At 42.4% G+C, this 27,446-nt stretch overlaps 1 protein-coding gene across 3 annotated transcripts in view; it reads right to left on the reverse strand.

The window, feature by feature from the left end:
- The window catches only part of SOX30 (SRY-box transcription factor 30), an 80,782-nt gene that overhangs the window by 14,226 nt on the left and 39,110 nt on the right, over positions 1 to 27,446 (reverse strand). The window contains exons 1-4 of one of the 3 annotated variants that reach the window (XM_035283430.3): positions 11,387 to 12,677; positions 8,712 to 8,951; positions 7,248 to 7,427; positions 2,249 to 2,744 (exon numbers count right to left, since the gene is read on the reverse strand). In XM_035283430.3, coding sequence (XP_035139321.3) covers positions 2,249 to 2,744; positions 7,248 to 7,427; positions 8,712 to 8,951; positions 11,387 to 12,353 — 1,883 coding nt within the window. In that variant the 5' untranslated portion in view covers positions 12,354 to 12,677. Of the gene's footprint in view, positions 1 to 2,248; positions 2,745 to 7,247; positions 7,428 to 8,711; positions 8,952 to 11,386; positions 12,678 to 27,446 lie in introns of those variants that run through there. The other 2 variants (XM_035283443.3, XM_035283435.3) reach the window with 2 other exon arrangements.

A 27,446-nucleotide genomic window follows, 5' to 3' on the forward strand; every position in this document is an offset into this window, starting at 1 on the left:
CAATATGGCTGGATGCAGTGGCTCAAGCCTGTAATCCCAGCACTTTGGGAGGCCAAGGCAGGCGGATCACAAAATCAGGAGATCAAGACCATCCTGGCCCACACTGTGAAAACTCATCTCTGTTAAAATACAAAGAGTTAGCCGGACGCTGTGGCATGCACCTGTAGTCCCGGCTACTCGGGAGGCTGAGGCAGGGGAATTGCTTGAACCCAAGAGGCAGAGGATGCAGTGAGCCAAGATTGCGCCACTGAACTCCAGCCTGGCGACAGAGAAGACTCTGTCTCAACAATAACAAAATGGCAAATATGAAATTCAAAATCAAACAAACCTGAATTTGACTATTGGCTTTCCCACTGTATAACCTTGATGAGGCTATTTATTAATCCATTTATATAACTGAAAAAGTAGGGAAATATTATACGCAAGTCACAGGATTTTTTATAAGAACTGCATGTAAAAATTCTTAGCTCTCAAAACACTAAAAAGAAGAAAAATACAACAGACAAAAAAACCAGTAACAGCTAGAGTGAGATTGTGGCACATAGTCCATTGTAATTGACTCTTTTTCACCTCACCTATCCTGTGAGTAAACAGGGTCCAAACATTTCCCATATTACAAAATTAATTATGTAACAGATACAATTTCCACAATTTTTGTTATAGGCCTCAAGGTTCTAAGGTCAAGCGTTTTACCCAGTTATTAAATTCCAACTACATCCTTTATATCCTTCTTATATCTAGAAAACATTCTGTAAAATTATGCAAAATTCCTGTAAAATCCTAGATCCTAGCAGATAGCAATGAGAAGAGATTATCAACTCCCCTGGCCTTAAATTAAAAGTCTCTTGAGGTTTGATCCCTCGAACTAAAATATTTACTAAGGCTGCAAAAGATAAAAAGATTCTACATAAAACAAAACAAAACAAACCCTAGATAACAAGACATTTCCCTTTCTCCTGATCTAATCCTCTGGTTCCACTTTCTTCCAGTCCTGAGCTAAGGATCCAAAAGCAAGTAATCCCATTATAAATTGAAGCAACATAATAAATACCTCAAAAGTTGTTTCTACTGAGGTGTAGGTATACCCTAGTGAAAAGAAGATTTACTTGCTAAGTAAGAATAATCTCAACATAAACCATCTTTGTCTACCTGTTTAACAGTAATTGAAAAGTAGAGGCTAGGGCCGGGCAAGGTGGCTTACACTTGTAATCCTAGCACTTTGGGAGGCCGAGGTGGTGGATCACCTGAGGTCAGGAGTTCAAGACCAGCCTGGCCATCATGGTGAAACCCCATCTTTAAAAATAAAAATAAATAAATAATAAATAAAAAGAAAAGTAGAGGCTAATACCACTCTATCAGAATACTTCCAAGGGAGATAAATTTCTATCATTCCAAAATAAAGTTATACATTGTTTTCCTAAGATATCTCCCTATGAAAATCAATTTCTTTATTGGTAACTTACATGGGAAATTTTTTACTTTTCACTTAGACCAAATGCTCTCTTCTATACCCTTGCTATTCAAAGTGTGGTCCATAAACCAGCAGAATTGGCAATCACTTGGGAGCTTGCTAGAAACGCAGAATTTCTAGCATGATTTATATGCACATTAAAGTTGGAAAAGCATCTCCTCTATACAATCAGCACGCCTCTATACTTTTGACTAAATGATCTTAAGGTCCCTTACAGTTATTTTGCATGAAAAATTATATCTGACAATACTGAAGCCCATATATATATAATTTTTTTGTGTGATGGTCACCCAGGCTGGAGTGCAGTGGTATGATCTCACTGCAACCTTTGCCTCCTCCTGGGTTCAAGTGATTCTCCTGCCTCAGTCTCCCGAGTAGCTGGGATCACAGGTACATGCCACCACATCTGGCTAATTTTTTGTATTCTTAGTAGAGATGGGGTTTCATCATGTTGGCCAGGCTGGTCTCGAACTTCTGACCTCAAGTTACCCAACCACCTCGGCCTCCCAAAGTGCTGGAATTATAGGTGTGAGCCGCTGCACCCAGCCTGAAGCCTATTTTCTTACATAACAAGAGTCAGCTGGAGTTGAGTTACAGCAGGCACTCACTGCCTCCACCCCCTTCACCTGGCCCTCTTCATCTATTTATGTTAACTGCTTGGCTCCTATTCAGCAGAATTCAAGAAGTGCCCTTTTCAGTATTTTTTTTTAAATGTTGTCAGAGGTAAAAATTCATTAGCTGAATGTTTAGGTAAAAGGAAAAAAAATGTTAATTTACCTTGATGGGAAGTAGTGAGGTCCCGGTAGAAAGTAAGGGTGATGAAAAGAGAATCTTGGTGGTGTCCCAAACAGTGTGGCTGGATGGCCCAGGGGAGGGGGCTGGTAGACATGTGGGTGTGGAATGGGAGGAGCCTGGGGGATCGGAGCACTTCTTGGGCAAGCAGAAACGCTGGAATACTCCTTAGGAGGTTGGATGGTCGAAGTTGCAAATCTGGCATGGGCAGTACTTGCACTAGTTGAAATCCTGTTGGGATTCTCTAGAGAGACAGGGGTGGGTCGCTTCACAGTGTGAGTGGCTTCAGAATGCAGCCGAAGGGTATCAGTTTGGGAAGGCCCAGCAAATCGTTGGGGTGGGAGTGCTGGGTGCAGAGGCAGACTTGGATCCTCTTGGACGGCCACCTGAGCAGCACTGGAGATGCTGGGCTGGAAAAGTGTGACAGGGCTTGGGCGCTGGACTGCAGGTGTGGGCAGTTGGATGGTAGGTGAGGTTTCACCTTTAGAAATAAAAATAGCATAAATCAAAAATTAACGGAGTCATTCCATGTTTTTCTTCTTTCAGTAAAGTTTAATGAATTGTATAAGCAGAGGCCTTCATCAACCACCTTACCTAACTGCATCATAATATCAAACCACTGTTTCCTTTGCAGCATTTTGAACAAACTGAAGTTATTTTGTTTTCTTGTTTATTTACATTTTTTGTCTCTGTTTCCCAACTAGATTCTAAGTGCCATGAGAGGAGCGATGTTTTCTGTTTTGTTTGCTGCTACATCCCCAGGGCAAAACATTCTGCCTGCCACAAAAGAGGCCCTCAATGAATATTTTTAGATGAATAAACAAATGAATAAAATTGTTGATTGATAGAAGACTGAACACACATAAATGCTAGTATGCACATACAAATTTTAAAAATAATAATATGAAGCTATTGACATTAGTTACCTTTAAGGAGCTATGATCTAAGAGGGGATAGGTCGGTGGGGCATGAGGAAAAGCTAGACTTTCATTTTATACCTACTGGTACTATTTGAATGTTCTACTTATCTATATGTTAATCTTTTTTTTTTTTTTTTTTTTTTGACAGAGTCTCGTTCTGTTGCCAGGCGCCAGGCTGGAGTGCAGTGGCGCAATCTCAGCTCACTGCAACCTCCGCCTCCTGGGTTCATGCAATTCTCCTGCCTCAGCCTCCAGAGTAGCTGGGATTACAGGCACGCACCACCATGCCCAGCTAATTTTTGTATTTTTAGTAGAGACGGGGTTTCACCATGTTGGCCAGGATGATCTCCATCTCCCGACCTTGTGATCTGCCTGCCTCGGCCTCCCAAAGTGCTGAGATTACAGGCGTGAGCCACCAAGGCCAGCCTAATCTTATTTTTAATATTAGGGATTTCAGAGTAGCAGTATGGGCCATTTTTTATTTTATAAACTTCCCTATATTAAACTAAATTATAAATGACATTTAATTTTTTTAGTTAAAAAAAACTTAAAATTATTTCACTCTATTATATTTAATGTGAACATGAAAGGAAATTTTCAAGTGAGAACAGGGCTTGCTACAAGTCAACCATTTGTGACAGATATAAAAGAAATACTATTTCCCAGCACTTTGGGAGGCCGAGGCAGGTGGATCACAAAGTCAAGAGATTGAGACCATCCTGGTCAACATGGTGAAACCCCGTCTCTACTAAAAATACAAAAAACTAGCTAGGCATGATGGCACGTGCCTGTAATCCCAGCTACTCAGGAGGCTGAGGCAGGAGAATTGCCTGAACCCAGGAGGCGGAGGTTGCGGTGAGCTGAGATCGTTCCATTGCACTCCAGCCTGGGTGACAAGAGTGAAACTCCGTCTCAAAAAAAAAAAAGTTCCAAAACCTTTAAATGAATAGGAAGACTCACATAAAATGAGGATGCTGGCATAACTGGCATCAAAGACATGTAATCAAATATCTGAAGAGCATTCCAGACTACCATGTTATAGTCAGATAGGGTGGGGAGGGGGACTCAGCTCACCTTCACTTATGTATTTTTCCACACATGCGCACCACCCAGAACGTGTAGCACCACCACGACTGATACCATACCCACCTAGGATTGTAATACTAAAATCTCTAGGGCTGAAATACTAAAATCTCTACCCAGGGAGATTTTCTGATCATGATCAACATATGAGTTAGCATGATTCCTTACTATATCTGCACACCCTGCACTCCACCCTGCATATGCAATGATGCTCACCTACCCCATGAATTATGCATATAACCCTCCTTGGGAAGGGAAGGGAGGACAGGAGAAGGGAGGGGAAGGGAGGAAAGAAAGGGAAAGGAAGAAACTTGGTTGAGAGCCAAATAAAGGAGAAACATCCAATCAATGGAAAATATCCAATCCAATGGAGAAATATCTATAAATCAAAGAATTCAGTGTGTGAAATATTATGCAGTAGAAATCACAACATATTTAAATTTATGACCCTGGCTAAAGAGAAAGTCAAAAAATCTACCCTGGGTTTATTCAATTTTTGGAATATTGATACTGGCTAGGGAAAAAAGGCTGATAGAGATTAACTAAAATAAAAAGTTCATAGAAAAATGGAGATTATTTTACAAGGCAATGCTAAAAACACAGAAGAAAGAAATGTGCCGCAAAATCACAAAGTTTACTATGGATAGCTGTCCAATAAAAAAAAGAAAAACCAGCCAGGTGCGGTGGCTCAAGCCTGTAATCCCAGCACTTTGGGAGGCCAAGATGGGTGGATCACTTGAGGCCAGGAGTTCAAGATGAGCCTGGCTAACATGGTGGAACCCTGTCTCGACCAAAAATACAAAAATAAGATGGGCATGGTGGCATGCCCCTGTAGTCCCAGCTACTTGGAGGCTGAGGTGGGAGAATTGTTGAACCCAGGAGGCAGAGGCTGCAGTAAGCAAAGATTGCACCACTACACTCCATCCTGGGCAAGACTCTGCCTCTGAATAAATAAACAAATAAACAAATAGCATAACAGAAAAGCAAGGAAAGCAGACAAAGTTATACTTAAGACTGGGTTGAAATACAAGATTAAATAAGTCACTACCAAATAGTGAAGGCTGAGAGGGCTTGACTGTGCTAGGAGAGAACAGGGCTATAGGATCAGCTCTCTGCCTCGCTCTCTTGAATCTAAACATCTGGAATATAGCTTGTTGCTATCAATTGCTAAAATGATACATTTAAAAAAAACTGAAAATGTCTACGATTCTAATAACTCAGTTTCCAAGATATCTAAAACTCTCAATTCATAGGGGTGGCTTTATTACTAGAAGGTTTTAAGGAAAAAAAAAAAAACTAGGAAAAGCAGTATGTTTAAGCAGTCTTAGTAGTTTTAAGAAAGTGGACTGGGTGTGGTGGCTCACACTTATAGTCCTTTGGGAGGTCGAGGCAGGTGGATCACTTGAGCCTAGGATTTGACACCAGCATGGGTAACATTGCAAAACTCTGTTTCTATAAAAAATACAAAAAATTAGCTGGTCATGGTGGTGTGCACCTGTAGCTCTAGCAACTAGGGAGCCTGAGGTGGGAGAATCCTTGAGCCCAGGAGGGCAAGGCTGCAGTCATCTGTGATCCTGCCACTGCACTACAGCCTGGGTGAGAGAGTGAGACCCTGTCTCAAAAACAAACAAAAAAAAGTTATAGGAAGTAGTGAATGTATAAAGCTTTCCTTAAAAGATGGTTAAAATATGTTCTGGAAAAACAAACCAATGATGGATAGACTTATAACAAGTTATTAAGATATTAGGTTCTCAATTTTTTGTTTTTAAAATCAACAAGAAGACTCTAAAGAACTCAGAGGAGACATTTAGATTAATATAATGAACCAAACAAATATTTGGTAGAAAATAGATTACTTCCATTGCTTTTCTAGAGCAGCAGAGAATGGTCTCAACAAATCAGCATCATCACTAAGTTCCAGGACAGGATGCCTCATACCCCATTAGCAAGGCATTCTTTTATACAGATAGTAAAAAGACTCTCCTTTTTCCTATTGAATTACCTCAGTCATATCCTGCATTATCTGCCTAATCTACGGGCTCATCCTGATTTCCCTAAAAAGTCTGAGGTTTTATACATGGATTATTTGCTACTCTGAAAAACGAAGTGTTTTGATATCTACTGAAATTTTTTTTCTCCTAATGTTCTCTTTCCCTCTTCTTGATTTTTTTCTTAATATTGTTGTTCCAAATTCTTTTTTTTTTTTAATTGCATTTTAGGTTCTGGTGTACATGTGAAGAACATGCAAGACTGTTGCATAGGTACACACGTGGCAGTGTGATTTGCTGCCTTCATTCCCTTCACCTATATCTGGCATTTCTCCCCATGCTATCTCTCCCCAACTTCCCACCCCCGGCTGTCCCTCCCCTAATCCCCCCAATAGACCCCAGTGTGTGGTGCTCCCCTCCTTGTGTCCATGTGTTCTCATTGTTCAACACCCACCTATGAGTGAGAACATGCAGTGTTTGATTTTCTGTTCTTGTGTCAGTTTGCTGAGAATGATGGTTTCCAGGTTCATCCATGTCCCTACAAAGGACATGAACTCTTTGTTTTTGATGGCTGCATAATATTCCATGGTGTGCCATATGTGCCACATTTTCCCAGTCCAGTCTATCATCGATGGGCATTTGGGTTGGTTCCAGGTCTTTGCTATTGTAAACTGTGCTGCAATGAACATTTGTGTGCATGTGTCCTTATAGTAGAACGATTTATAATCCTTTGGATATATACCCAGTAATGGGATTGCTGGGTCAAATGGAATTTCTATTTCTAGGTCCTTGAGGAATCGCCACACTGTCTTCCACAATGGTTGAACTAATTTACACTCCCACCAGCAGTATAAAAGTGTTCCTATTTCTCCACATCCTCTCCAGCATCAGTTGTTCCAAATTCTTAAGACTAACAGAAAGAAAACTTCAAGTTGAGGTAAAATTTTCTTGCAGCTATTTAAAAAATAGTCATCTACAATAAAACTAACTCACCAACTGGACGAGTGATGGGATTCTGCAGGCTGGGAATTACCACAGAGTATGTAGGTGAGCGATAAGGAAAAACTGTTGAAGGATTTGTAGTGATGATATTCTGTGTGGTACCAGAAAATACATTGGAAACACTTAGAGGGAAGCGTTTTCGCTTCCCTGGACGAGGCTGATAAACCCAACCTATAGAAGATAAAATACGTTTAAATGTATAGACTCTATTTAGCCTTTAAATATTTTTTCATATTAAAATGCAAAGCACTTTAAAGTTTTTAAAAATAAATTACTGTCTAAAGTATCTTTTCCAACTCTGGGATACTATTTCAGTAAATGACTGCTCCACTGTATATTTTAACATACATATCCAAATAGCTCCTGACTAGTGGCCAGTGTTATAACTCCTAATTGAAAGGAAGAGGGTCAAATGTTTTATAACCAATGACACAGAACGAATCTGTAGTAGAGTCAACATCAAAACCGATATACTTGAATCCCAAAGCTTTTCCTCTACCTTATGAAACAATGCCTCACTATGACATTATTTATATCCTGTTTCCTCACTTTCTGAAAGATACAATTGATATATTCAATTGTATCTTACAGAAAGTGAGGATTATTTACACTTATAGAAAGTGATTATTGTATCTTACAATACAATAATCAGTAATGATCAGTCACTATTTTTATGCCTAGTTCAAGAAGAGTCACTCTCCTAGACTCAGCAATCTCCAAGTCCACAAATAACTCAGTTTCTTCCAAAGTCAGAACAGTGGAACTATGGCATTTGCAGCCACTGTGTAACAATCACTGGTTCCCTATAGTTGCTGCCTCTGACCATCGTTCCCAGAACCTCTCTGCCAATATTTCAGAAAAAAATGTTTGTCCCACCTTGCACAGTCATGCTGGCCATACACAGTGCATTTTCCCAAACCTAATTCCAATGTTCTCACTGCTGGGGACAAATCGGACTCATTTCACACTGTATCATGATGGGGTTAAATCTACCAATCAGAAGACAGGACTATGTTCTAACAATCATATGTTAAAATGGAATATGGTAATACTCCCTCATTCTCCTTAAGTGTGTACTGCATTTTTTTCCTGTTGCTATCATTTTAACATTTCTATAGTTTACTTGAAAAATTATAGCCTAAAACTTTGGAGATGTACTTTCATTAAATTTATATCTTCATTAAATTTATATCTATCTAAGTCAAACCACAAAATAAAACTGCATGTCTTCTGATTTGTATGGGTTGGTGGATATGAAATCAGATATCCCTTTGCTTAGTTCTATTTAAGGAAACTCATGCCCAGTGTCATTTCAATCATTGTTATAATATTCATTATTCCTTTGTTGGACATATTCAAAAAAACCTATACATTTTTGTCTTTCAATCTCAACCTAACCTAATCTTTAACTAAATAAATTCATTTAAAAGAAGAGGCATTATTTCATTTGATTACCAGGAAATTCCTCTCTGTGCTTTTCTTTAATCTTTTGTGCTTCATCGTAATAGGGTTTCTTTTGTTCTTCACTAAGTTTGTTCCACTCTAACCCGAGCTGGACACTGATTTCTGCATTGTTGGCTGCTGGGTTGGCTTTGGCTAGTGCTGGTCGGTGGATCCTTGCCCAAACCATAAATGCATTCATGGGTCGCTTCACATGACCATTTCTGTCCTTACTGAAGGGAGTATCTGGTATGCCTACATGACAAAAATTAAGAGACTAAATTAATGAGACATACACACACAATTTTAAGGTGAAGTATGCCTCCATCTATACTTATTTTTGAAATATCTGGAGAAAATGTACACTTCTATAACCAAAAAACCTGCCAGTATTCCAACATTGCTTACAACCCCTGAACTTGCCATTCTGAACCGTACTTTAGAATGACTTCTTTTCCTCAAAGAGAATGATATTGTTTAAGATATTGAGGAAATAATCATGTTGAAGACAGTAAATTGCTGGCTTATTACTTCTTTGACCTGTATTATTAATATCTCTAACAATAATTAACATTTGGTTCATTTCCCAATAAAAATATTTCATTAAGGAACAGGAACCATGCGTGACTTACTCATCACTATAATCTTAGCTAGGTAGAGGTTCTCTAAAAATGTTCACAGCAACTCATCTACATGCTGCTCCAGTGTCCTTTCAAGCAAAAATATGTATAATATTGTAGTACTATATTAGTTGTATTTTACTATGAAGGTGAAGCTCCTACCACATTGAATCATCAACACTAGTCCTCACGAGTAGCTGGGACTACAGGCATGAACCACCATACATGGATAATTGTCCTGTGTCCTGGGAGAAAAATTAGAGAAAATAATAAAAATAATTTTTTGGGCCCATTACGGTGCTTACACCTGTAATCCCAGCACTTTGTGAGGCCAAAGCAGGTGGATCACCTGAGGTAAGGAGTTGGGAGACCAGCCTGGCCGACATGATGGAACCCCATCTCTGCTAAAAATACAAAAATTAGCCATGTATCGTGGTTCATGCCTATAGTCCCAGCTACTCGTGAGGCTAAGGCATGAGAATTGCTTCAACCTGGGAGGCGGAGGTTGCAGTGAGCTGAGATTATGCCACTGCACTCCAACCTGGACAACAGAGTGAGACTCCATCTCACAATAATATTAGTAATTTTTTGAAAGTCACAGAAGGCAGGTGCAATGGCTCACACCTGTTATCCCAGTATTTTGGGAGGCTGAGGCGAAGGACTGCTTCAGCCCAGGAGTTCAATACCAGCATCTCTTTTTGATAAGATAAAATTAAAAAAAAAAAAGTCATAGAGCCAGTTGAAATTTCAACAAAGGAAGTTATCTAAATTCATCTCTCATGTAGTTTATCAAAACTGTCCACACATTTATTATATTATTTTAGGATTACTAAATATAAAAAATTTCTTGAAAATACTAAGGATGAAATACGTAGTATAAAGAAAGCTTTCCCTTTCTTTCCCTTAGAAAATGAAAATAAGGTCTAAAAAATACTAAAGATAAAAGCAACAGGGTAGAGTGGAGGGGAAGAATCAACAAATAAAATTTAAAAAAAACAAAGTTAATGAAAATATGAACCAAAGATGAATATGACTTTCCAAGATGTGCACTGGCAAAGCATCCTGTGTGAACTAAATCTTAAAATAAGAATTTACTAACAATATATTTGGAAATACTGGATAGAAATAAAAACATCTATTGGTACTTGTTACCGCTATAACTGGTCATTTCTTTAAAAACATTTTTTTATAGCTCATTCTACCGTATTCTTTTCAATATTTCTATAAGTTCTTACCTTTCAGAGGAATAAACACTAAAATATTACGTTGAATCACATATTGTTTTCTGCTAGAATGTTGATTGTTCATTTCTAAAGATAGCCTCTATAATTGGTATAAACTTTCCAGTTTAATTATCACTTTTTTCATTAAACATCATTATTTCTTCTATATCTTGATACATATAAAAGTAGTGAGCTACTATAATACAGTATGTTTAATCTTATTTGTAGCATATAAACTGAGGGCTCTGTGTTGTCTAGCAAGAATACTTCTATTTTTGTGTACAACAAATTCGTCCTATCTAAACGGGCCTTAAAATAGATTTTTAAAAAAATATTTGAGGCCGGGCGCGGTGGCTCAAGCCTGTAGTCCCAGCACTTTGGGAGGCCGAGGCAGGTGGATCACGAGGTCAACAGATCGAGACCATCCTGGTCAACATGGTGAAACCCCGTCTCTACTAAAAATTACAAAAAATTAGCTGGGCACGGTGGCGTGTGCCTGTAATCCCAGCTACTCGGGAGGCTGAGGCAGGAGAATTGCCTGAACCCAGGGGGCGGAGGTTGCGGTGGGCCGAGATCGCGCCATTGCACTCCAGCCTGGGTAACAAGAGCGAAACTCCGTCTCAAAAAAAAAAAAAAAAAAAAATACTTGAGAATCTTGAAGGTGTTCGTCTATTTTACTGCTACATGTACAAGTCGATCAGAAGTGACACCTGTACAGACTCTGCCCTGAAAAGAATCCGTTTGATGGCTTTACTTTTGTAGTTTAGACTTGAGAACGGCTGACATTATCAGCTATGTGGCAACACAGGCGCAGTTTTCAAAATCAGACTCCCCTGCTGTGTAATACCTGCATCTGAGGGCAGCACGGTGAGCGGGACATCTTTGGTATCAATTTTTACAGAAGGCTCCAGTAAGGACTGCATTTTAATAGGCACTGGTGTCAGGGGGACCTTGGTCAATCTTATCAGCTCTGAAGGCGGAGCTCCCTGGAACTGGATCCGAGCCCCAGGGGAAATGGTGTGGAGAGTCAAAGGGATCCTCAGGTCTTGTTGGTGCGGCCCAAAGGCACCGGACGGCGGGGCCAGGATGACCTCCGCGCTGCCATGAACCAGGTCATCAGACGCGGGCTCGGCGCGGAGCCTGCAGTCCTCCAGGAGTCTCTCCGGTTCCTCGGTTTTGATCACACCTAGGGTGGCCACTGGGCTTTTGCTTTCCCTGCCTTGCATCGCGTCCCGCACGACCGCCTCCGTCTCCAGCTTGCCCTTCTCGTTCCTTCGCAAGTAGTCGAGGGCGGGCCCACGGCCTTCCACCTTGACCGCCCTGGAGGCTCTAGGGCCGGTCTCCACCGCCCCTTGAGGCCCCACCGACGGATCCAGGCCAGGCCCCAGCTCCTGCTTCTCGGCCTTGACATGGAGCACCCGCGGCTGCACCGGGTGCAACTCGGGCCTGAAGGGGGCGCCCTCGGACGCGGCCGGCGACGGCAGGAGCAGCAGGTCGGGCCTGAACTGCAGCACCCGCGCCTGCGCGGGCGAGGCGGCGCCGTCTTCGTCCCCGGCCTGAGGCTGTGGTAACAGCAACACCTGCTCCGGGTTCACCTGCACCAGCCGCCGCGCCGCCTCCCCGCACGAGGAAGCCAGTGTCGCAATGGCTGCCACGCCCGGTGTGGGCGGCGACGGAGGGGGCTCCCCGGCCGCTGCCCAAAAGGAGGCGCCCTCGACCGGCAGCGGGGGCGGAGCGGGACGCAACGGACGCGGTAGAGGGACCCGCGGCAGTTGGCGCGGCTGAGGCGGCGGCTCCGGCCTGGCTCTCTCCATGGGGCAGGGGGACACCCCGGCCTAGCCCGGCCGGGATTGTGAGCTCAGCCGTTTGTTGGCGACCTTCCCACTCTACCTTTCGGTTAAGACCCTTCGAAGGCCTTTGCTACCCAGAACCCTACGCGGTTCAAAACGCAGCTCTTTGTCTCGGCTCCACCCAATCACAAACGACAGATACCCCGGGATGGCCAATCACAGGCGGGGTTTTCTGGCTCTTCCCGGTCCCTATTCTCGCCTGGTGCTGAGTCCTCGAATCACCCGCAATGGCGGGAGCCGCAGCGCGTGTTGTCCATTTTTCCTCCTGCTCTGACTCTCCCTCTCTTCCGGAGTTCTCTTCTGGCCGTTGTCCTTAGCTATCAACCCCGCCTCCTCGGAGCTGTGACAATGGCGTTGCCCAGGAAACCTTGCGCTTCCCTGCCGCTGACGTGCAGGGAATAAAGTCTTGGGTGCGGCCTTGTGCACGCACTTTGTGTGGACTGAGTACACTGTCTGCCCTAAGCATCACCAGGGCTTTTGAATCTTTGCCAAGGGAGAATGGGGAAGATTTTGCAACTTATCAATAACCCATTAGCTGATTTTGCTGGGGAGGGTCTTCGACTTTGTGTGATTCTTCTGCTAAAGTTTCAATTAATCACCAGGCCCTGTGGCCCTGCTTCCGAAATATTATACGTCCCAAATTCATCCACTTCTTTCTGTCTCTACTGTTCCAGACTCCCACCATCTTTCACTGGGATACTGCCATAGCCCTGTAAATAGTCTCCCTGCTTGTGACCCCTGCACTACACCCCAGTACCAGTGATCTTTTGAAAACACAAATCTAAGGTTGTCACACTTTTCCTAAAGCTTTCCATGGCTCTCCACTGATCATGTGATAAAAATCTAAAATTCTTGGCAAAGCCTTAAAAATCCCCCCAATGGCTTGGGCTCTAATGTACTACTATTAGGTTGGTGCAAAAGTAGTTGTGGTTTTTGCCATTAAACAGTTACCACTCTGGCCCTGACTCTTTAGGTTTCAGCTGCATTGGCCCCCTCATCATTCTCTTTCTACTGCAGTGTGTTTAAACAGGCTTAGCATGCTACTCTTTCTTTTGTGTCTCCTTAATTCCTCCTGCCTGTTTTCCAAATTGCAACTCAAGTGGGCTTTCAGAGAAGCTTTTACTGACTGAAAATCAGGTGAGGCCGGGCGCGGTGGCTCAAGCCTGTAATCCCAGCACTTTGGGAGGCCGAGGCGGGTGGATCACGAGGTCAACAGATCGAGACCATCCTGGTCAACATGGTGAAACCCCGTCTCTACTAAAAATTACAAAAAATTAGCTGGGCACGGTGGCGCGTGCCTGTAATCCCAGCTACTCAGGAGGCTGAGGCAGGAGAATTGCCTGAACCCAGGGGGCGGAGGTTGCGGTGAGCCGAGATTGCGCCATTGCACTCCAGCCTGGGTAACAAGAGCGAAACTCCGTCTCAAAAAAAAAAAAAAAAATCAGGTGAAATCTTCGTCTATCACTTCGTTTGCTTATCACAATTTGGAATTAGAATTTTTATGTCATGATTCAACTGCCTCTCCCACTTGACTATAAAGTCCTTGAAGGCAGAATTGTTTGTGTTTTGCCCATTACTGAATCCCCAATACAGACCATTTAGCCTGGCATATGGTACTCAATAAATACTTGAATAAATGAATAGCGACTGTGAAAGGGTAATAATCACTACCTGTGTTAAGGGCTTATTCTTATGCTAGACACTGTTCCAAATCCTTTCCACATTTATGCCTCTCCTTTTACTAGGATTGTGTTTATTTCCATTACACATCACCAAGAAAAACAAATAGAAATCCTGTATTAACACTTGCTGCATTTCTAAATGACATTCTGGCCAAAAGCTATAGTTTATCTTGAAGGAGATTATTTTTGCAATTAAGACAAGTTATTACTCAAAGAAGACTAACTTCAATTCATTGTCTAATCCTCTGATAACAAATGTGGTAAGTAGGAGTTCCTGTACTTGGCAGATAAGGGCAACGGTTTTCAAACGTTTATCTCAAGAACTTTTTATACTCCTAAAAACTATTGAAGATCCCAAAATTGCTTTTGTTCATGTGGATTTTAGCTCTCAATATTTACCATGTTGTAAATGAAAACAAATTTTAAAAACAGTTATCAACTCATTTAAGATATCGACAATAAAACCATTATGTGGTAACACATTTTCATGGGAAAAAATTATATTTCCCTGACATTATACTCACAAGAGAATGAAATGAAAAGAGCAAATATTGCATTAGGATTATTATGAAAATAGTTTTAACCTAGCCAACTCTCTGAAAGTGTCAGTCCCCATACACACTTTGAGAACAACTATACTAAGATTTAAATGGAAGAGAACTGTGAGCACAAGCAAAAGCTGAGTAGTCATTCTTTTATTCCTTTACTTTCTTAATAAACTTGCTTTCACTTTACTCTATGGACTCGCCCTGAATTCTTTCTTGTGCCAGATCCAAGAACCCTCTCTTGGGGTCTGAATCCGGATTCCTTTCCTGTAACATCTTTCTGGTGACCCAGATGGGATTATAGTGCATAAGCCCCCAGTAAGTGGTGGGATCCTGTAATATCTTTTTGGCGACTACAGAATGGACTATACTGTGAAAATCCCTGACCCAAAGGCTAACTTTGGGTAAGTGGTGGGGTCTGGTAACATCTTTCTGGTGATTTTTACTTTTGGTGAAGACCCTGGTTTGTAAGCAGGTGAACCCTAGAGGGATGTTACTGAGGAGACCCCTGACTCAAAGGAGGTAGACTGCAGCACTGATTGGACAACTTTGGGTAAGTGGTAGGATACCCAGATAAGGAATGGGATTGGGTTAGAGGTCCGACTTAGGAGGATTAGCGTCCCTTCTAAGATTTAGGGGTTGAAAAGCCACTCTCCGTAAAGTCCCTTTCGGCTAAGAACAAGTTTGGCACTACGGAATGTTAACTTCTGTTCTCCTTGAAATAATCTGCCTTGTACTCCTTGCTGACAGCTGAGGGTGACAGGGTTAGGCATGTACGGGATCATGGATATGAGGAGCTTTTTCCTCCCATAAAGGGGAAACTTGAGACTGACAGAACTACTGGAAAAGATCCCTTCACTACCGAGAAGCAGCCGACTGAATTTTGCACTGTCACTGCAATGGGTGGGTCTTTCTCTGGCTTCCCTGAGCGCCTCCCCTTCCCCACCCTGCCTCAGACAATACTTTCATCTCTCTGTGCAAACTGGTTGTAGGAATGGCAAAAATCACTATTTCTTACAAAGTTTTGACTAATGGAAGAAAGGATTTGAGAGGCTAGTCTTAAACTGTAGCCAATCTGGAGTGTTTCGTCTGTCATTCGGTATTGTTCTGTCATAAAGAAGGATACCTTAGGATAGAACATGGGCTTAGGACACCTATAAGCCTGCTGTTCAAAATGGACCAGCAAACTGGTCAATTACAAACTTTGCTGCAAGTCCTCGAAAAAAAACTGGATGAGGTTTCCCTCTTGTCTGGTATGTCCTTGGGAGCTTGACCTTGTAACCATTTGGCTGTGCTTTCTCTTTCATAGTGGTGGCCCGGGTTCAGGGTTTAATTCTCATCTTAGGAAATGAGTCCTTTATCTTTTATCTGTATGAGTATATATCATGTGTGTGATGTTTATATATAAAAGAGCTTTGATTAATTGGTTAAAAAATAGTAAGCCCTTACGTCATATTTTTGTGAGAAAAATTAAATGTATAATGCGTTTTATTTAGTTCATCCGACTTAAGTAATCTTTGGGAAATGACAGTTTTAAAGATTATTGGTAAAATTAAAATATCTTAAAAATTTAAACATTTGGTCTAAGTTATGCAGGTCAGTTACAAGGTTTGCCAAATGCTTTATGGTCATAAGCTGCTTCTTTTACTTTAGAAAATTGCTCAATTTACCTACTTTGACGACATTAGATTCTAGATAAGGCCTGGGGACATGTGGTGTTACCCATACCCACTAGCAATGCTGGAAAAAGTCAGACCTTATCTGCATTTCTGTCTGTGTCCTAGGCTCCACACCTAGTACATAATTAAAATGCTTACAAACCAGGGTCTTCACCAAAAGTAAAAAATCACTAAATGTTAACATTGTAACATGTAACTGAAATACTGAGGAAGAGTTCTACACATAAGGTGTATAAGGAAAATGAAATGTGTTTTGGTAAAAGATTACTAGAAGTCATGGAAATGTAAATTTTCTTTCTTGGATTAAATGGCTACATTATTATTTTAAGTTAGAATGAAGCTGAAGGTTTAAGCAAGTTGTGGAAAGTTTGTGAAAAATTAATTGTAGGAGATTCTGTGTGCGAATATATCGGCTAAAGTGAAAGGGGTATTCAGTTTTTCTATAAATAAAACATTGGAATAAAAGCACAAGTTTTTTTAAGAGCAAAAACCAGCTATGATTTGCTCTTTAACAAAAATATGTAAAAATTAAAGGAAAAAAACAAAAATATGTAAAGGGTTATAAAAGGTTTGTGAAAATCTTACTTTGTAGTCAAACCGATTTGTCTAAAAGGTTTTATAAAGAATTGGGTTTGTCATCAATAATGCACTAATGCAACAGTCATGTTTGGCTTATTTGGTACAAAAATCATACTGGAAGCATTATCAAATATAAAATGGTGTTTGGATTTCTTTGGGCTGTAATTGTATAAATGTGTTATTGGTAAGTATCCAAAATTATTTTTAAAAGTCTTATAATTCTGATATGACTTAGTGTACATTATGAATAATTATAGTTGTTATATAAAATCATTATATGCCACAGAAGGAACTAAATTTCCTAATCAATTGTGACTTTAATAGTGGCCATCCTAAGACTTTTGTCATCCACACACAATTGTTGTCTTATTTTAATCCTCTTCAAAATGTGGTTTATAATCAACTATAGAACTCTAACAGATGTTCTTAAATGCAGGTTTCTGATAACTTTGGAAATTGTGACATTAAAATAAAGGAAAACAATGTCAAAACTCTCATGGAAAGCTGAAATGTTCATGAATATCAAGCAGAACAGGCATTAACTGAATTAGCTGAACCAATAGAAGACTAAAGCAATCTTTTTAACTGCTTAAAATGCTGCTGATCCTTAGTTTTGTTTTTCAGAGTTAAGGAAATTTATCTTTTGAGCTATTTGTAGCTCATAGCAATTGAGTAAAATATATTGCTGTGAATAACGTTTGAAGCATATTTGTTTCTCTATACCTAATTTCTCCAGAAACTATTTGTGAATATTCTTAATTTATGACACTGTAGTTATTTCCATAAGTGTAATAAGAATCTTTCCTTTTGCATCAGGATACAAGTGCAAACACTGGTTATTTTACCCACGGTTTGACTGGAATGGTGTGTTTTACTTTTAGGAATCAAACTTGATTTGTAAAGCCAATAAAAGCCTCTTGGGAAATTGGCCTCAGAACTTGTATACAACAGTCACTGTACAGGGTTTCTGACCTGTGATAAGTAAAGAATGTCACTTTCTTATAGGTCCAGGAGCCCCAGTTATCATGGATCCCCTCATAGGTATGTGAGGGTACAAATTTACAGCCAGGCTTCGCTCTAAAAAAGTCTTATCTGAGATTCCTTCTATGGAACAAAGTCCATCAAAGCCAATTTAGAAAGAGCTTATGTAAAAAATAATTATTCTCATTGCACTTTATACAAATAATCAGGCCGAGTATAATAAATCAGTCTTACCATGATTTGTCTTTAGTAAAAATTGGAAACTGGAGAGAGAATTTATGTTTAAAAAAAGTACAGTACATGGCCAGGCGCAGTGGCTCAGGCCTGTAATCCCAGCACTTTGGGAGGCCAAGGTGGGTGGATCACAAGGTCAAGAGATCGAGACCATCCTGGTCAACATGGTGAAACCCCGTCCCTACTAAAAATTCAAAAAATTAGCTGGGCATGGTGGCACGTGCCTGTAGTCCCAGCTACTCGGGAGGCTGAGGCAGGAGAATTGCCTGAACCCAGGAGGCGGAGGTTGCGGTGAGCCGAGATCATGCCATTGCATTCCAGTCTGGGTAACAACAGCGAAACTCCGTCTCAAAAAAAAAACAACTGATGAGACTAGGATTTAATAAGTGTACTGTACTTTTTTTTTTGAGACAGAGTTTCGCTCTTGCCTAGAGTTTCACTCCAGCCTAGATGACAGAACAAGACTCCGTCTCAGAAAAAAAAAAAAGAACCTCTTAGAATTGTGCTGTCCAGGATGGTAACTCCAGTCACGTGGAGACTGAGCTCTTAAATTGTGATGAGTTCAACTCAGATATTCTGATATCTGAAAGACAATCTGGATTTCACAGACCTAGTTATTTCATGGATACATTTTTTTCATATTGCTTACATGTTGAATTGACAATATTTTGTATATATTAAGTTAATAAAATGTTCTTATAATCAATTTTACTTTTAAAAAACTGTTAAAATCACATAGATGGGTCATGTCTGTGGCTTGCATTCTATTTTTATTTCATGGCTTTGTCTTTATATCAACTCATCCAGTGACCAGCAAACTACGGCCTATGGATCCAGTCCAGCTATTGTCTGTTTTTGTAAATCAAGTTACATCAGAATACAGGTACGTCCATTCCTTTGTTTATGGGTGTTTTCAAACTTTAATGGCAGAGAGTTGAGTTGTTACAAAAGAGAATGTTTGAAGCTCGGCATGTTTACTATTTTTTTTTTTTTGAGACAGAGTTTTCGCTCTTGTTACCCAGGCTGGAGTGCAATGGCGCGATCTCGGCTCACCGCAACCTCCGCCTCCTGGTTCTGGCAATTCTCCTGCCTCAGCCTCCTGAGTAGCTGGGATTACAGGCACCTGCCACCATGCCCAGCTAATTTTTGTATTTTTTGTAGAGATGGGGTTTCACCTTGTTGACCAGGATGGTCTCGATCTGTTCACCTCGTGATCCACCCACCTTGGCCTCCCAAAGTGCTGGGATTATAGGCGTGAGCCACCGTGCCCAGCCTCATCAGTTCTTTTTAAGTTTGTTTCTGCAATTTAGGCCAACCCTGTCAGGTCTCCATATGTAAGCCTGGAGCCCAAATGTCAGGTCTCATATGCAAGCCTGGAGTCTGAAAGCTTGAAGTCCTGCCTGCCCCAGCTGATGGCTCCCATCCCCTGCCTGCGTTTGCCATTGGCCCATCAGAGCTTCCCCAACAAGCCCCTCACCCAACCTTGCCATCTTAACTGTTCTTATGATAATGTAAATACCTCTTGCCCAACCCTGCCATTGCAACTGAACTTGTGATCTTACTCTGTAACACCCCCGCCCCCCAAAAAACTACCCCAACCTATAAAGCCAATTCCCACCTTACCCCCTTCGCCTTTTCCTTTTTCGGATTTGTCCCGCTTGCACCCAAGTGAGAAATAAAACGGCCTTGTTGCCCACACAAACCTGTTTGAAAGATCTCTTTATTAAATGCACTTAATATTCGGTACTATTGGATATGAATAACATTTGGTGCTGAAATCTGGGACGGGGGAACTCCCACGGGAGATGAGCCCCCTGTTCCAACTTCATAAAGAGATCTATCTACCGACCTGGGGTCATCAGACCAGCCCGCAGACACACCACCGGCTATTTTGGTAAGCAGTCTCTCTCCTTGCTTTCCCATGCTTTTGTCTTTTCGTTTCCACTTCCTCTGCCTTTCAGTTTCGTCCTTTTTCCACCGCAAAGACAAGGAAAATCAGGTAAACCAAGTTCTTATGTGAGGTTCATGACCGGAAAATCCTACGTAGGTCACAGATCCTGGGACCCAGTTTCCCCAGGGGTTTGACTATCATTGAGATGTTCACCGTAGTCATTCACCCACCAGGCTCATGGCCAATATTGGTGGCAGGTCAACGTAGAGGACACTCTCTTTGACCGCCCACCAACGACGAGTTTGAACCCAGGCTCAACCAGGGACACCTTCTGGCCATCATCCTCCAACAAAACACCTGTGCTCTTCCTAGTGATCGGGTCCAGCTAATCTCTGACACCCCAATCCCCTCTACCAAACAACAGCTTCTCTCCTTCCTGGGTGTGGTTGGCTACTTGCGCCTGGATACCAGGTTTTGCTATTCTAACTAAGCCGTTGTATAAACTCACAAAGGAAACTTATCCGATCCTATTTATTTTAAATCTTTTCCTCACTCCTTTCATTCCTTAAACACAGCTCTAAAAATGGCCCCCACTCTAGCCCTCCCCAGTTTGTCTCAATCTTTTTCATTATACACTGCTGAAATCCAGGGGTATGCAGTTGGAGTTCTTACACAAGAGCCAGGTCTGCACCCTGTCGCTTTCCTCTCTAGACAACTGGGCCTCACTGTCCTAGGCTGGCCCCAGTGTTTGCTGGCCACCGCGGCTGCTGCTCTAATTCTGGAAGCTTTCAAAATCACAAGCTGGCCGGGTGCGGTGGCTCAAGCCTGTATTCCCAGCACTTTGGGAGGCCGAGGCGGGTGGATCACGAGGTCAGGAGATCGAGACCATCCTGGTCAACATGGTGAAACCCCGTCTCTACTAAAAATGCAAAAAATTAGCTGGGCATGGTGGCGTGTGCCTGTAGTCCCAGCTACTCAGGAGGCTGAGGCAGGAGAATTGCCTGAACCCAGGAGGCGGAGGTTGTGGTGAGCCGAGATCGTGCCGTTGCACTCCAGCCTGGGTAACAAGAGGGAAACTCCATCTCAAAAAAAAAAATCACAAGCTACGCTTCACTTACCTTATACACTTCTCACAATCTCCAGGCTTTAATATCCTCTTCTCATCTTCCACATCTGTTATCTGCCCCATGTCTAGTCCAACTCTATTTTCTCTTTATTGAAACTCTGCACTTTCTCTTTATCGTGACTACTGCACATGGCCCCGATTTAATCCACCCTCTCACCTAATACCAAACATGAATGCTACTCCTGCACCACATAACTGTATCTCCCTAGTACATAGTGTTGTTTCCCTTTTCCCCACATCTCTCTTCCTCTATTCCAGACTCTGATCACACATGGTTTATTGATGGCAGGTCTTCCAAACCTAACCAGTCCTCTCCAGGAAAGGCTGGCTATGCTATTGTTTCCCATACTTCTATCATTGAAGCTCCCACTCTCCCTCCATCTACTACTTCTCAACAGGCTGAATTAATAGCACTCACACGTGCTCTTACCCTGGCCAAAAGGCTCAGAGTAAATATCTATTCTGATTCCAAATATGCCTTCCACATCCTCCATCGCCATGCTGTCATATGGGCAGAAAGCGATTTTCTCAGCCGGGCGTGGTGGCTCATGCCTGTAATCCCAGCACTTTGGGAGGCCGAGGCGGGTGGATCAAAGAGATCGAGACCATCCTGGTCAACATGGTGAAACCCTGTCTCTACTAAAAATGCAAAAAATTAGCTGGGCATGGTGGCGTGTGCCTGTAATCCCAGCTACTCAGGAGGCTGAGGCAGGAGAATTGCCTGGACCCAGGAGGCGGAGGTTGCAGTGAGCCGAGATCGCGCCATTGCACTCCAGCCTGGGTAACAAGAGCAAAACTCCATCTCAAAAAAAAAAAGAAAGAAAGAGATTTTCTCACAACACAAGGATCTTACATTATCAGTGCTTCTTTAATAAAGGCCCTCTTTAAAGCTGCCCTTCTCCCAGCTAAGGCCGGAGTTGTTCACTGTAAAGGGCACGATGTGAGATCCCATTGCTCAAGGAAATGCATTAGCAGACGAGACAGCTAGGAAAGCAGCCAACGCACTGCTATCCCCACCTAGTGGACAGTATTTTTCTTTCTCATCAATTAACCCTCTTTATTCAACCTCAGAATCATTAAAGTATCAGACACTCCCCACTCACGGTAATTGGTTTTTAGATCACGGAAAATTCCTTCTTCCTGCCTCGAAAGCTCAGTCTATCCTCTCTTCCTTTCATCACCACTTTTACGTAGGATATAAGCCTTTAGCCCATCTCAGAGCCTCTCATCTCTTTCCCCTCATGGAAATCTGTCCTTAAAACAATCACATCACAGCGCTCCATCTGTCACTCTACCAACCCCCAAGGATTTTTAAGACCTCCTCCTTTTCCTACCCATCAAGTGTGAGGATTTACTCCCTCACAAGACTGGCAAATTGACTTTACTCATATGCCCCGTGTCAAAAAATTTAAATATCTTCTTACATGGGTGGATACCTTCACAGGGTGGATTAAAGCCTTTCCTACTGGAATAGAAAAGGCTACTGCTGTTATTTCTTGCCTATTACATGGTATCATCCCCCGGTTTGGCCTGCCTACTTCCATGCAATCAGATAATGGCCCTGCTTTCATTAGCCAAATCACCCAAGCAGTCTCTCAGGCTTCTCAGCATTCAATGGAATCTCCATGCCCCTTACCACCCTCAGTAGTCAGGGAAAGTAGAAAAAGCTAATGGCCTTCTAAAAACACATCTTACAAAAGTCACCCTTCAACTAAAGGACTGGGTAGTTCTTCTGCCTATTGCTCTTCTCCGAATTCGTGCCACTCCCCGGGAACCCACCAGGTATAGCCCATTTGAACTTTTGTATGGCTGCACCTTTCTATCGGGCCCAACCTTCTTGCAGACTCCAGCCCTCTTGGAGACTATCTTCTAGTTCTCCAACAAACGAGGCAGGAAATTCGCTGAGCTGCTAATCTCTTACCCACTCCAGATACCCAGACGTATGAGGACCTCTTAGCCAATGATCAGTACTGCTCAAGGACTTAACCCATCCAGCTCTACAGTCTTAGTGGAAAAGTCCTTACCTGGTTGCCTACATTACCCCAACTGCTGTCCGCCTGCAAGACCCTCCCCACTGGGTTCACCGCTCCAGGATTAAACTGTGCCCACCAGATGACCAACTTAGCCCATCCACCTCCTTTTGGAAGTCACAGGTACTCTCCCCTGCTTCCCTTAGGTTCACTCAGACCCCTGAAGGGCAGTCTAGACCCTAAATGCCCTGCACTTGTTTGTATGGTAGGTTCTCACTCTTGCTGTAAGCCCTCCTAGCTGACATCTCCTGGTTCTACCCAAGAGACGCCACCCTTAATTCCTTTCTAGAGTGGGTAAATGACAATGTGTAGCTAGGAATACTCCAATTCTTTCACCCTAATGAAGTTCCCTGTTTTACTTTCCTACTTACTCTTATTCTTAGAGAGTCTGTCGCTTTCTACCCCTTCCTAGTTGTCTTTTACATCCTATCAGTCTAACTCATTCTCTCCTCAATGAGGCCAAACCATCGTTGGCAAGAGACTGCTGCCTTTGTATCTCCCTTGCTTTCTCCTCTTATACCGCCCTTCCTGCCTTGCTGGCTGCTTGGGCTACCTCTCCTGTCTCCTTACATCTGCGTACCTCTTTTGATAGTCCCTGCTCTACCCTCCTACAGAGCTTCTTTACTTTTTAAACAAGCTCCTCCGCACCTATTTACAGCAACTCTCACCTCTTATCAACTCCACTCCGCCCATACTAGGATCCCTCACTACACAAACAGCTATCCCCACTCCTGCCCCTCTATGCATTTTCTGTCAACGAACCACTGGAATCCCCTTAGGTAACCTTCCACCTTCTAAATGCGCCTTTACCCTTCATCTCCAAAGCCCGGACACACATATTAACATGCCTGTGGGGGCATAACTACTCCGCTTCACTGACAAACCCTCTATCACTACTAATAATCTCAAAAACATTGACAGTCATTATTGCTTAGGCTAACACCTTCCCTGTATCTCACTTCATCCTTGGTTACCCTCTCCTTGTGCCTCAGATTCTCCTCCTGGTCCTTCATCAGGCTTATTTATACCCATCCCTACAAATGTGAGTAGCAAGCTATTTGGTGACACCACACGCTTCCTCATACATTATGAAATCAAACCACTTCCACTACCCAGCTGCCGCACCAATCTCCCCTTCAACCCCTAACAGCTGCTGTCCTTGCTGGATCTTTAGGAATCTGGGCATCTGATTCCCCATTCAATACTCCCTCTCACCTCTTCACCCTGCATTTTCAATTCTGCCTCACCTCAGGCCTTTTCTTCCTATGTGGCTTCTCTACCTATATGTGTTTTTCTACTAACTGGACAGGGACCTGTACTGTAGTCTTCCTTATTCCTCAAATCCAATTTGCCAATGGTAAGGAAAACTGCCTGGCCCCCTAATGACACCTACCTGACAAAAAAGAGCTGTACAACTAATTCCATTCCTGGTATGAATAGGGCTTGCAGCCTCCACGATAGGCCTTACAACTGCATAGCAGGGGTCACCACCTCTGTCACGTTCGCAGCCTACTGATTTCCCTCCCAGCATTACAGATACATATATACCTTGTCTGCCCTTCAGGCTCAAATTGACTCTTTGGCTGCAGTTGTCCTTCAGAACTGTTGTGGCCTCGACTTACTCACTGCAGAAAACGGAGGACTCAATATATTTCCAAATGAAGAACGTTGTTTTTACTTAAACCAATCTGGCCTACTGTATGATAATATAAAAAAACTCAAAGACCGGGCCCAGAAGTTTGCTAACCAGGCAAACGCCTATGCCGAACCTGCCTGGCCGTTTTCTACCTGGATGTCTTGGCTCCTTCCAATCCTTACTTCTTTAATACCCATCTTTCTTCTCCTATTCGGACCCTGTATCTTCTGCTTAGTCCCCCAATTCATACAAAACCGCTTCCAGGCTATCACAAATTGGCAAACGCTGCTCTGAACAACCCCACAATATCGCGCGTTGCCTCAAAGTCCCCCAGCAACTTAAGCATTTTTAAGGCCAAAGGTATTGTTCAAACCTTCCTTATTTGCATACCTGTCCTGTTGCCACTTCTACCCTGTCTCCCCCGCCCAAAAAAATTTTTTTAGGGTCTGTGCAGTCCCCTGTTAAGCACGAAGTAGCCTTAAGAAACTTCACCCTCACCCCCAGAAACCTGTCATCACCCCCCTTTCTCTAATTCTTTCTGTCTATATGTAAAAAGACAGGAATGTCAGGTCTCCATATGCAAACCTGGAGCCCAAAAGTCTGAAGCCCTGCATGCCCTGGCTGGTGTCTCCCCTTCCCCCCCCTCATTCGCCATTGTCCCTAATCGCCCATCCGAGCTTCCCCGACAAGCCTCTCACCCAACCCTGTCATCTTAACTGTTCTTATGATAATGTAAATACCTCTCACACACCCTGACATCTTAACTGTTATGATAATGTAAATACCTCTCTTCCAACCCTGCCATTGCAACTGAGCTTGTGATCTTACTCTGTAACACCCCGCCCTCCAAAAAACTACCCCAACCTATAAAGCCAATTCCCACCTTACCCCCTTCGCCTTTTCCTTTCTTGGATTCGGCCTGCTTGCACCCCAGTGAGAAATAAAAAGGCCTTGTTGCCCACACAAAGCCTGTTTCAAAGATCTCTTTATTAAATGCACTTAATCATCAGTACTATTGGACGTGAATAACAAACCCTGCTTATTCCTGTGAACCCACCAGCGATACCTGACTGCTGCTCAGAAGAAACAAGAGGGATGGGTAATGTAAAAATCTAAGTCAGTATTTTAATTTTGAACACATATTGGAATCAGCTAACGACCCCATGTCGGCTTGGTTCCAACAGCTGCCCAGTTCATGGAAATCCCTCTAATTTAGTTTACTTGGAAAAATTTTATTTCTTTTGCTTTACTGTTGTGGAATGCATTGCTGTTGTACTTTTTGTATAGGAATAAGGATAAGCTTACTCATTTTCTTAAACACTTATGAATCTTCCAGATACTACTTTTTGTCAGAACTCTGAGTCATGAATTTCCCTCACCATACTGATGCTTTCTGACCAAGCTCCTTTCTACCCTGAATACAAGAGACTCTCATAGTTAGGTAGGAATATTATTGCTCCTATTCAGCATGAAGAAGTTACAGAAGATGAATCTACAACCCTCTGCAACCCTTAAGATTAAAGGTTATCTTATAACAGGGAGAGGGTAATGTCAGAGGCGTGTGAACCAGAGCACATCTTGAGTAGCAGCTGTGTAAAATGAGGCTGAAACTACTGGTCTGCATTCTCAGATAGTTAAGGCATTGAGTCACAGGATGAGATAGGAGGCTGGCATAAAATACAGGTCATAAAGACTTTTCAGATAAAACAGGTTGCAGTAAAGAAGCCAGCTAAAACCCAACAGAACTAGATGGCAACAAGAGTGACCTCTTGTCATCCTCACTGCTGCACTCCCACCAGTGCCGTGATGGTTTACAGATGCCATGGCAACATCAGGACATTACCCTATATGGTCTAAAAAAAGGATACATGAATAATTCATCCCTTATTTAGCATATCATCAAGAACTAACCATAAAAATGGGCAACCAGTAGCCCCCAAGGGCTGCTCTGTCTATAGAGTAGCCATATTCCTTTACTTTCTTAATAAACTTGCTTTCACTTCACTCTACAGACTTGCCTTGAATTCTTTTTTGTGTGAGATCCAAAAACCTTCTCTTGGGGTCTAGATCTGGACCCCTCTCCGGTAACATCGTTCTGGCAACCCAGAAGGGACTATAGTGCAGAAACTCCCAGTAAGTGCTGGGGCCCTGTAACATCTTTCTGGTGACCATGGAATGGTCCCACTATACTTAGAAACCCCCAACCCAAAGGCTATCTTTGGGTAAGTGGTGGGGTCCGATAAGAAAGTTGGTATTAATTTGGTGCAAGATTTCAGTTCATTTTCTGATTTCAATTATCAGAATATAATTGACAGTATATGCACGGGTTTAATTCTGAATTATCTGTTTTATTCCTTCCATCTATGTACCGTAAACCAAAAGTATCTGAGACAGGTCTCAATCAATTTAGAAATTTATTTTGCCAATGTTAAGGACATGCCCGTGACACAGCCTCGAGAGTCCTGACAACATGTGACCAAGGTGGTTGGGCTACATTTTAGGCAGACTTCCCTTTATACATTTTAGGGAGACATAAGACATCACTCAATACTGTAAGATGTACATAGCTTCGGTCCAGAGAGGGGCAACAACTCAAATTAGGGCTTCCAGGTCACAGGTGGATTTAAATATTTTCTGATTCACCATGGGTTGAAAGATTTATCTAAAGACTTGG

Source organism: Callithrix jacchus, chromosome 2 (assembly GCF_049354715.1).
Source record: "Callithrix jacchus isolate 240 chromosome 2, calJac240_pri, whole genome shotgun sequence".
NCBI classification, from domain to species: domain Eukaryota; kingdom Metazoa; phylum Chordata; class Mammalia; order Primates; family Cebidae; genus Callithrix; species Callithrix jacchus.